The following is a 10,942-nucleotide window of genomic DNA, read 5'->3' as shown; positions in this document are numbered from 1 at the left end:
TTAACTGTCGGGTAGAAATCTTCCTTATCTATAGCCACAAAGTCAGTTGTCAATTATGATAATTAGACTATACATAATAGATTGATCGCCTTTGTTCTAATTTATTAATTAAATTTTTTTTTTAATAAACTAATTAATTAATTAAAATATAACATTAAATATATCAATTAAACGAACAATGATATTTATTACATATTACAACAATTAATTTTATTTTTGTTAAAATATGAATTCTAAACATTTTTTTGTTTGTTTTGGACACATTTAAGAATTATTTGTAATATTAAACTTAATTGTAATGGAATATAATAGAAAAACTAATTTTAACAGCATCGTGATATATTTTATTAAAATGCAATTATTTAAACACGAGTAATATCGATATCAAATCGACCTCTATTTCATTTCGCCGGACTCGCTTATAAAGTTACAATTAATAATCATCTTAGCGCAGTATCTTATATCGATTTCATTTAATATGTACAATCGTGAGTTCATGGCATGAGAATTAACGCTAATCAATTAATACGTTTCTGCTGTAGCATTAAAAGTTGATATTAAATGGTAATGATGACATTGATGCTGCGATATAATAATAATGATAATGACGACGACGACGACGACGACGACGACGACGACGACGACGAAGATGATGATGATGATAATGATGATGATGATGATGATGATGATGATAATAAAAATATTAATAATAATGATAATAGTGGTAGTAACAGTAGTAGTAGTTAGTAATAGTAGTACAATAGTACAAATAGTATTAGCGGTGGTAGTACATGTTGTTGTCATTGTTGTTGTTGTAGCATAAACAGCAGAAGAAATAGTGGTAGGAGTAGTAATAGGTTTATTGAATTCGTCATTTTAGTAAAAATTTTCTAGCCACTTTACTTAACAAATTTTAACTGGAGAATAATTGTAACAGCGACGACATGATTTATCGCAATGACAAACGATAATGAGAATGAGGATGCAGATGATTGTAAATGATAATATAATGTGATGTGACATAATAGTAATAATAATAATAATGATAATGATAATAATAATAATAATAATAATAATAATAATAATAATAATAACATGTAAAATCAATAGTAATAACGAGTGTAAGTGGCGATGGAAGGGTCCCGGTCGCCAGGTGCGTCGATAAAATTTGAAAAATTCATCGTTATAGCTTAGAATATAATTAACTATACAAGTATCTTTACAAATTCAACGATAATTTTACCTTTGAACAGGTATTTTTATAAACGGTATCGCGTATAACAATATTGTCAGCAAGTGCGTGTGTGGAGGCTCTTTTGTTGTCATACACGCACGTGTATTCTTTCGTACACTCTCACTCGCTCTCTCTCTCTCTCTCTCTCTCTCTCTCTCTCTCTCTCTCTCATTCCGTCGCTTTAAAGCTTGTCCACGTGCGAGTGTCGCGTCGACTTCGACATCGACATCGACATCGGGAGTAGTAACGAGCGAGTATCCCTTATCTCACTCGGGGTGGGGCTCCTCCTCTCCTTCGCGCTAACAAAATGTTTCTTCGTCGCTGAGGCGCTCGTAAAAGTTAAAGAGATAGGCCCGCCCCCTCGTTTGGCCACGGCACTCGCTGGAAAAAAAATGGCAACGGTGGCGCTCGGCCGTGGCGGCTCGGGCGAGGCGAGGACGATCCTCCCCCGTCCAGCGTCCCCTCGGGGTGATCTGGTCACGGGGGAGCGTGGAAGACACGAAGAGTGGCTCGGCGCTGGGAGGGCCGGCCCTCACTTGACGAGGGTGTAGACGGGCTCGTTGCTGTGGCGCGCGGGCACGCAGTGGCCGCTGTAGACCTTGACCCCGAGGCCGTCGCCGTAGTAGCTCGATGGCAGGGAGCCGGGCTCGGTGTGCCGCCTCGGGCAACGGTGGCCCTTGGAGCACTGGCAGAGCGGCGAGGCGTTCACCTCCTCGAGCTGGGAGGAGGGCCGCTTGTGAACGGTGAATAGCCGGCAGGGCTCCTTAGGCTGGCACCTCATCCTCTGCAAGTAAGCCGGATTATCAGTCGGCGAGTAGGGATTTTCAAATGACGGGAGGTTAGCGGTTGTCGTGGGGGTTGGATGATTGAGATGGAATGGGATGGGATGGGATGGGATGGGGGGGAGGTGTGTGTGGGGGGGGGGAGAGGCCGCGGATCCATTGATTTCTCCATTCGCGTTTCGAATTGCGCTCGTCACGGCGAACAACATTGTTGGATCGAGCGCACCGCCTCGATCGCGGCCTCTCTAATGTATCCAGTTACGTTGCCAAGAGGTACTTCAATAGCCGCGGGCGTGCGAAGTAATCGGGGCTGTGCGAGCGATCTGCCAATTATTCGATGCCCTCGGCCGTGGAAAGTCGGGTGTGGGAGGATGGCGAAGAAGTGCAAAATAACAAAGAAAATTAGAAAAAAGTAAGACTCACGCTTTGCGGAGAGCAGGCGAAGGAGTAGACGAAGGCCGGATTCCCATCGGGCAGCACGTAGTACTGCCTCTTGACGAGATAGGCGACGCTCCCGGGCCGGCACCTGCAGTGCATCTTCTGGACGGTGGAGTTGTTGGGTCCGGCGCCAGGCGCTATTGTCCACGTGACGTCTCTGTAAGCGAAGGGACGCGTCGTTAGATAACGTGCGCGCTATTAGATGAATCGATCGGGGTGGTGGGTAAAATCTCGGTGATATTTTGGGGATTGGGTAAGGGCGAGCGATAACGAAGCACGGCACCTCTCGAGGTAGTTACGACTACTCACTTGAAGTAACGGCAGATCGGGAGGCGCTTGACCGGCTCGCAGAGCTTGTACTGGCGAGTCTTGTCGACGATCGTGTGGCCGTCGTCGGCGTGGAGGCTGCGCGAGCAGGCCCGAGCGGAGGGACAGCGGCACTGCCGCTCAACCCAGGGATCACCGTAGAGATCGACCTTGCTGCAGACCTCGCTCTTCTCCCGGCACTCCGGTAAATCCTCCTCGCTATTCTGGAACAGGAGAGGGCCGAGCGTTTGGTTAGCGTAGCTCGGGATATCTGGACCGCGCGCCTCGCTTTCTCGTCACACAATGAAGATTTTTCCTTTTTATTTATTTATTTATTTATTTATTTTTTTTTTTTTTTTTTTCAGCCTATTATGTCTGGCAATTTTAGAAAAGTGCTTGCCTTTACGCAACAACGTAAATGACAATGGACAGTTGTGTTGGCGGCTGGTTCGGATGACGGTAAGCCGAAAGCTCGTTTGCAAAATCGTCGTAAAATCGCTTGTGCCGTTCACTTCGATTCATTCGGCGAGCATAATAAATAAGTCGATAGACAGGGTCGATGATTCGGAATGACATGCAGCAGACGCTTTTTACGCTTTGCTACGCAAGTCTTTATAGTCACAGCGGCTCTTGTGCTTCCTTCGTTTTACAACTAATAATTCGCGTGTTTCCGGTCTAACCACGCAATACTTTTCTCTTTCGGTCGTTTGAATTGGTCGTTTGGTAAGGACGGGAGCGGGACTGCTTTAAATGCCTCCGAGAGCCGAGTGGAGAGTGCTAGCGACTCACCTGAGCGCTCGGGACTCGCGTTCGAAACTAATTTATGCTCCACGATCGTTTATGATTGCTTTAAACGTATATCTATCAATTTTCACAACCAAATGATCAACATCCGTTGGGCGCGATAGCGCCTACTTACCGACAACGTACATCTACCGAACGACACATTCAAAGATAAAGAGTGCCTCTGGGACTCTCTCTCTCTCTCTCTCTCTCTCTCTCTCTCTCTCTGTGCGCGTGCGTGCGTTGGGCGATAGGGGGAGGTCGTGGGGGTGGGGAGGGCGGTAATGAGGTAGCGGTGGGGGAGGAGAGCAGAGAGAAAGGCCCGTTAGCTGTCAACATTGCTCGTAAAAAATACTCGTGAAATCCCCGTCATCTTCCGTCTTCATTTTCACGTTCGCATGTCGAAGCCCCGGAGCACCGGCGGCAATGTATATAAACGCGCGTCTCTGCCTATCTCACATCGTAAAATGAACGTAGTAACTAAAGCTCCGAGTCATTTGGCTTCAGTTTCCAAACGTCAAATATCAACGGTGTCGTTATTTTGCGTCAGGTGTCAATGAATTTTGCTGACCGGCGAGCGTTTACGTAAGCGTTTACGCGTGAAAGCGACGGCTCGCACACGAAAACGAGTCGTACGAGCGAATCGAGCTCGGCATCTCCATTGGCCCGATAATGAAGCCGACGAACGGCTGCCACGTGAGGTAGGGCCCGGGTAAGCCTCGAGGGCCGCCTCGTGGGAAGAAGACACAAGCTCGTCGCCGCTACGGGTCAAGTTGTTCCGCTGCGCTTTGTTTTGTCCGAGTTTGGGCGATTAACGGAGAGTTGGCCCGCGCAACCGAGTGCCTTCGGCATCGTTTCATCCCCCATCGTTTTACCGGCCACCTTATTTTACGTGGGATGAGCAAAAGGAAAATCGATATTGCAGCCGATATTCGTGTTTACGAATAAGCGGTGGCGATCGATAGTACTTGGTTTGCGATAAAAACGCGAGGTCGGAGCGGAAGCGCTTGAACAAATGTAATCGAGGAGATGGTCGTGGGGACACGATTTATTTTTCTCGATCTAAAAAGAGAGCGTCGAGTTTTTTTTTTTATTTTTTTTTTTATTTTTTTTTTTTTTTATTTTTTTGTATGGCCGGTAAATAAAAAAAGGAATTATTAGAAAAACATTAAGCCGTTATTATGGGAGCGGCCCGATGAGGAACGAGAGCGAGCGGGGAAGGAAATGCTTAATGGCGGGGCGTACTGGCAGGGGTGAGGGGGATAGGGGAGGAAAAAGGCGGGAGAAAAGGAGGTGGAAGAGCGAGCGAGATGGCAGAGATGAAATAAAGTAAAGGAAGAAGTAATAAAGGCGCGAGAAAATGGTTGGAAAAGGAGGCTGGAGCGGTAGCGTGGAGGAAGGTCGGTCGAATCGTCGCGTTACGTGGGAAACTGCGGGATGAATTGTCAAAGGACGAGCGAGCGGCCGAAATCAGGAAGAGAAAGGAAATTTATTTCCGGCCGGGGTTATCATTGAATTAGCCTCGGGGGTAGAGCCGGTGGAGCCGGTGAAAAGGAAACGGCCCCGGCAGACTCCAAGACGGAACGAATGCTCCCGGGGGGGATTTTCCGTCAGCTGATTCGCTCGCTCGCACTTTCCTCGCTGTCGCTTTGACCTGGCGCGCCTCAAGAAAGAGAAGGCGAATTAGTACTTGGCCGGTAGTAAAAAATAATGGCTGAATAGGCTCCTTTAAGAAATGGCGGAAGTCGCCGACCCGGGGGTGAATAAGCCGGAAGTCCCCACTGTGCCCCCTGTCCCCACAATAGGCCCGGCAAATCATAACATCCTTCTGGCCTCGGCTCGCTGATCCTTCGAAAATCCAACTTTTTATACCTGTCCCCGGTAGTACGGAAGTGTGCCCGGTGCATCGTCACAGGAAAAAGGGACATTTCAGTCGCCCTCCCGCCCTTCCTTCCTCCTCCTTTTTCTGCTTTACTCTGGTCATTGCTTTTTCGCTCCGCTCCTCCCCCTCCTCGCGCACCCCATCAACCACCAACCCACTACGTCCCTCCCTCCCCCATCCATCCTTCATTCCGTCCATCCTTCCCTACTGAAACCGCCATCCGCATGCTCTACACTGGAATACCGTTTCATTCTTCTGGCATCGCTAAATATATCTTAATTCTCCTACTTTCCAACCAAATCATCCATCGCTTTACCTGCCGCGCTCCTTCTTTTCTCCTCCCCAATCCTCCGACACCCATATCGAATTGCTTGTATCTCACAGCTATTAAATACGCAGCTACGTCCAACCGGAAAACCGTGTAAAAGCCTAAAATAACGTAATTCCATGGTAGCCGCGAATACTTTATCGTGAAAGGCCATTTAAAAATGAACGGGGACTATGAATCGCATTTTAACGCCATCCATCGAAATCCCGACGGTAAATACTCGTGAAAGGAGGCGTGGATTTTAAGCGAAAGGAAAACTACATGACCAAGTGGCAAGATAGCGTCTCCGATGCCTCGTGATATATACAAGAGCTTTCATATTAGTACGTGAACAAGACGCAGCTCCGTTTCCACGGCAAATCGATAAAAATAAACGCTACGGTACTGACGAAGGCCGAAGATGATAAAAATCGCTGGGCTAGACAGGGAAGCATAAACATTAATTGGAAGATCGATCGGCTCCCTACGCACAGTATTTAGAGCTACCACTGGGCGACGGCTGCACGTACACGCGCGCGCGCGCGCGCAGATAGACAGAGAGAGAGAGAGAGAGAGAGAGAGAGAGAGAGAGGGAGGGAGAGGGAGAGCATGTAAAAGACAGAACGCCAATGATGATCCCAATCGTTTAACGACCTTAACGATACATGTATGCCCGACGTCGACCCCGATAATGATTCTTTTTCAAGCCTAGTTAAGGAGAGCGTCCTCCCTCTCCCCGCCCCGCTGCACCGTCGCACTTCGTCACGTCGACCGCCAGTTGGTTCGTCTGGCCCTTTAAATCGTAACAGGGACGTGTGTACACACGCACGCACGAGAAAAGTGTCTTTGCGCCCGCGTCCCATTCAGCGGCCGATCAACGAGGCAATCACGTACGTCCTGTGCGCGGCCGCAGACGCGCTGCATACGATACCTTCGCCGAGAACGCGGGAGAAAAACGTCGACGAGCATTCCTTAGTGGCCGTGAAACGCGCGACACGCGCAACAGTCTGCCCCCGTAGCATCTCCCGCTAAAGAAACCGTCCGAGGAAATGCTCTTCCGCCGTTTTACCACCGAGCATTAGACTTTTTGCGCCGGTATCCCCCCCCCTACCTCCCTCCCTCCCGTCCCCCTCTCCTCCTACCGCCTCGCCATCCCGGCCACCCGACCATCGGCCAAAGAGAGAACGTGATTGTTTTTTGCGAGACTAATCGCTTCCCCTCCGACGATCGCCAATTTCCCGTCTTCCTGTGTGTTTCGGGGCCGAGTGATCGAACGAGAGCGGTAGGGGTGGGGAGAGGTACGTCCGATCGCCGAGAGACGGCCGCTCCGTGTCCGTTCAACGGAACCGTTTTTTCCCCGTCGCCGCATCGGCGATTTTTCTTCTGCCCCCGTCACAGCGAGAAAAAGTGTGGCTGGGTCCGTGCGGCGCGGCGCGAGCTGCCGGCCGGGGGGGGGGGGTGAGCGGGCTGGGCAGAGTTTATGGAACGGAGTGGAACGGGACGGGGAGGGCGGCGCGGGGAACGCACTGGCTATGTGCGTCGTCACGCGCCGACCTACATTCCGTACGTGAATGACTTTTACACGCGATGCCCCTCCGCCGACGTGTCAATGAATGAGCAGCGCGACGCGTGTGCGTATGAATGAGCGAAAACACACGTGGGGCGCAAAATGAGTACTCCGTGTGTATACGCGCAGCACGCATTTGCACGACGATGAATGACGAACGAATGGCCCATCGTTACATGTGAGAACGTTAAGTCGATGGCGGCGTGCGGTGCGGGAGGCGATGAACCGGCGGGGGTGGCCAAGGATACTCGCGGGGGCAGAGGGGGTCTTGGAGGTGGGGATTGATTGGGGCGGGAGTAGTAGGGGTTAGCGGGGGAGGGGGTTTCTTCCTCTCGTCGAGCCTATTATTTCGGCAGCTTTTTCATTTTTACCGACGTGCCTCCCCCACCACATTCGGTCCGCTCCTTATCGTCGGCCAGATAAAAGCTGCCGAACCGCGCCGGACGGACATTCGAGGGGTCTTTTTTGCAGCTTTAGACGCTCGATCCACTCGGTCCACGGGAGAAGGCGATCATCTCGTCCGAGCCGCCGAGCGCTCGCGCACTTTGTTTATTGCGCGGTAAGTAATTGCAAACGCGATCGATAATTTAATGACGACGGAGCCTCGTTTAAGGGAAAGCTGGACGGGCGCTTGTCATCCGTTGACAATTGACCGCCGTTAATCCACAACCAGCAAACGTTTGCCCATCTACGCGATTTTTTTTTATTATAATTTTAACGAATTCTCGCCACATCCAATTGTATTGTTTAAATGTCGATCGAGTATTAAATGTGGATCGAGCAGATCGAGAGACGACTCGATCTAACAATTTTATTTTAAATAAAATTAATAAGCAAATAAATAAATGAATTGCCGTTATAGCACCACCAGCCGCAGGTAGCGTAAAGTCGTAAAGTAGATTTTCAACATTTTTCATGCATTTTTCACATCTGCCGTTCGATTTACTAAATCCGATTATTATGATGCTTTTGCTCGTTACGTCAGTGATCTCTAACGAGCTATTAAACACATTGCAATTAAATTAATACGAAACAAAGTAGAAAAACAAAAAATTGATATGGCCTTTTTAATAGCGTTCCAACGATACAGAGTTCAAAGTATAAATAAATGCAGCGTTAATTATGTAACGTCGAGAGTCGATTGCAAAAATGCCAATAACCGGACGCGATAAAAGCGATTGAAATTAAAGGCTAGAAAAAAATAACGTTTTGAAATGAAAATCCGATTATATGTGCATTCGCGCACGCATGCACACTTACAAGTTTTTTGCATGCGTGCGCACGCGCGTCCATACACAAGTCATTTGATTATTTAATAAAAAGCTTAAATACATAGTCGGTCGCGTGTATTATGAAATACGACTTACATAAACAAAGTGATATGTTTAAGTGGTGCCCGAGGTCGTATACTCGTGTTCCACGTCAATCGACGCGTCCACGAGTAAAATGCAGGAGATGAAAAAACACCTCTATAGCGCCCGGGGAACTGGGCGATGAAATTTGATATTCGAGCTCGAACGTAAAATAAATAGGCTAATTAAGTAATCGATAGCGCGGCTCGTTAAGCGAGCGCAAGTCGCGCATCCTTGGGAAGATGCGCGTAAGCTCGTGCCGCGCCCGAGCGGAGACGAGCAGCAACCAAACAAAAATCTCCCGGCGCCCATCAACGCCAGCATTAACGAGTTCTCGACTGGCGTCCGAGCCAATGTCCTCCAGTGCTCACTGGGTGATTATGATTTACGGAGGGGTTTCGATAGCTCGTCGACGTGGCGCGGTGACGGGCATTTTCCCGACACGCGAATGAAAGAGAAAGCCTTTCCCGGAGCCCGTGCCCCACCTCCACCTGACACCTACATGGTTCACCCTGAAAGTCGTGGGGAGGCGCGAAAGGAAATCTCGGCGCACGCCGCCGCAAAGACCCAGTGTGGGCCTGAGCTCATACATCCCGGAACGTTAGACGTAAGCAATATCTCCCTTTACCCACCCCCTCGCCTCATTCGACATCCCTATACTCCTCCCCCCCTCCATATCTCTCTCTCTCTCTCTCTCTCTCGCTCTCTCTCCCTTCGTCACTCACTCTCATACCACCCCCGTCCTCGCCCCCCGTCGCCGCCCAGGCCCGAGAGGCTCATCTGCAGCCAGTGTCTCGAGCTGCCGCCCGGTGCACGAGTGCCAGGTGTCGGGTTCGCTGCGGTCGTGGGAGAAGCCAGAGACTCGTGAGAACTTCCGGATGGTTTCCTCCTGCGAGAGCCTTCCGGTAGGTAGCCCTATTATTCCATTTTAGTTCACTGCCACCGTTTCTCCTTCGCCTTCTTTATAGCGCGAGCGCGCGCGCGCGCGCGGGGAGTCACGTGGCGCACTCCTTTTCGCCGGAGTGCAGCCCCGTGTCGAGGACTTTTCGGCTTTCGTGCCAGCGGCCTCTTAGTCAATGACAACGAGATCTCCCCGAGTCCGCCGTCCCCTCCCTCGCTCATCCTCTCACGACCAGATAGACCCAAAATCGTCGTATTAAGTTTCCAGGCGGGAGCCATTCTACGGAAAGCCGGCCGTTATGCGACCGGCAACATAACTCACCGTTACGTAATTACATTCCGGATGTGTCTTTTCCATGGACATTCATCCTCGGCCCTTTCGCGCCTTTTTTCGCTACGAGTCGCGGACGCCCTACGAAGCCCGGGGGCATCGCGTTTCCGCTCGCTGTCAGCCAGGAGATGCGCTCGAAGGGAGGCCGGGAGGGGTAACTCGGGGCGTGGGCGGAGATTGTTTAGGGCAGTGGCGATTGGCGGTGGCGGGGCAGGGGGGGGGGGATGAAGATTGAGCTCGGCAGGGAACACGTGCTCGTTCTACTATCGCGATTAGGTGATTGTTTAGACGAAGCGCGGATCCCCACCGAGTCATATAAGACCAGAGAGCCCCGCGCAAATGGCGTCTTATCAGCGGCGGGCGGTAGAGGGGTGCGAGGCTAGACACCGAGTAAAAGTAAAAGTACGCTCGGATGTACGTGTAGATCGGATAGATCGCGGCCGCTCGATGCTGTGTGTACTTACGCCTGTCTGGTAGACGACGAGAGGCTCCTTGCGGCTGGCGTGCGCGTGTTTCTCTCCGATGAGGACGATCGTCGTGTCCGGGAGTTCGGCCAGCTTCTCCAAGTCCGTTAGTATGCTGTTATCAGAGGGCATGAGGGCCTTGAGCAGCTCCTCGCCCGTCTCGTCATCGAACTCCATACCGAGGATTCCCTCGGCCGGCGAACGCGCTGTCCTCGTCACGGCAAATGCCGCCGCGAGCAGCCACAACTGGGCTTCGATATTCCTACCGAGCCTCATCCTTGGGCTCCGTACTCCCAGTCTTCCTTCCTCCTCCTCCTTCTCCTTCGCTCCGACGCCTGCTGCCTCTGTTTCTGCTATAAGTCCAGCTGCTGCTCTTGCTGTTGCTCTTGCTGTTGCTCTTGCTACCACTGATGCCGCTACTATTAGTGCTGTTGGTGGTGCTGCTGTTGCTGCTGTTGTTGCTGTTGCTGCTGTTGCTGCTGTTGCTGTTGCTGTTGCTGTTGCTGCTACCGCTGCCGCTATAGCTCCTCGTTTCCTCCTCCTCCACCGCCACCACCACCTCCTCCTCCTCCTCCTCTTCCTCCTCCTCCTCCTCC

The 10,942-nt window shown here is 50.5% G+C and overlaps 1 protein-coding gene across 1 annotated transcript; it reads right to left on the bottom strand.

Annotated features, from left to right (window-relative positions):
- Positions 1-1,113: 1,113 nt before the first annotated feature.
- Positions 1,114-10,819, bottom strand: aos (protein argos). The gene is made up of 4 exons (XM_011501820.1): positions 10,347-10,819; positions 2,764-2,984; positions 2,440-2,611; positions 1,114-2,018 (listed from the first exon to the last, which is right to left on the bottom strand). Exons 1-4 carry the CDS (start codon positions 10,620-10,622, stop codon positions 1,767-1,769), a joined length of 921 nt encoding a protein of 306 aa, XP_011500122.1. The 5' UTR covers positions 10,623-10,819; the 3' UTR covers positions 1,114-1,766.
- Positions 10,820-10,942: the final 123 nt, after the last annotated feature.

This window comes from Ceratosolen solmsi, unplaced genomic scaffold (assembly GCF_000503995.2).
Source record: "Ceratosolen solmsi marchali unplaced genomic scaffold, CerSol_1.0 scaffold23, whole genome shotgun sequence".
NCBI lineage: Eukaryota > Metazoa > Arthropoda > Insecta > Hymenoptera > Agaonidae > Ceratosolen > Ceratosolen solmsi.
The sequence above is the reverse complement of the archived record's forward strand: the minus strand, read 5'-3'. Positions and strand labels throughout refer to the sequence as shown.

What these genes read in the sequence shown, in the direction of transcription:
- aos (XM_011501820.1), bottom strand. Translation starts at nt 10,622, where the DNA reads ATGAGGCTCGGTAGGAATATCGAAGCCCAGTTGTGGCTGCTCGCGGCG. An exon ending in TCGTCGTCTACCAGACAGGC is followed by an intron (nt 2,985 to 10,346) that starts GTAAGTACACAC and finishes CTCCTGTTCCAG; the next exon opens with AATAGCGAGGAGGATTTACC. An exon ending in CCGATCTGCCGTTACTTCAA is followed by an intron (nt 2,612 to 2,763) that starts GTGAGTAGTCGT and finishes CTTCGCTTACAG; the next exon opens with AGACGTCACGTGGACAATAG.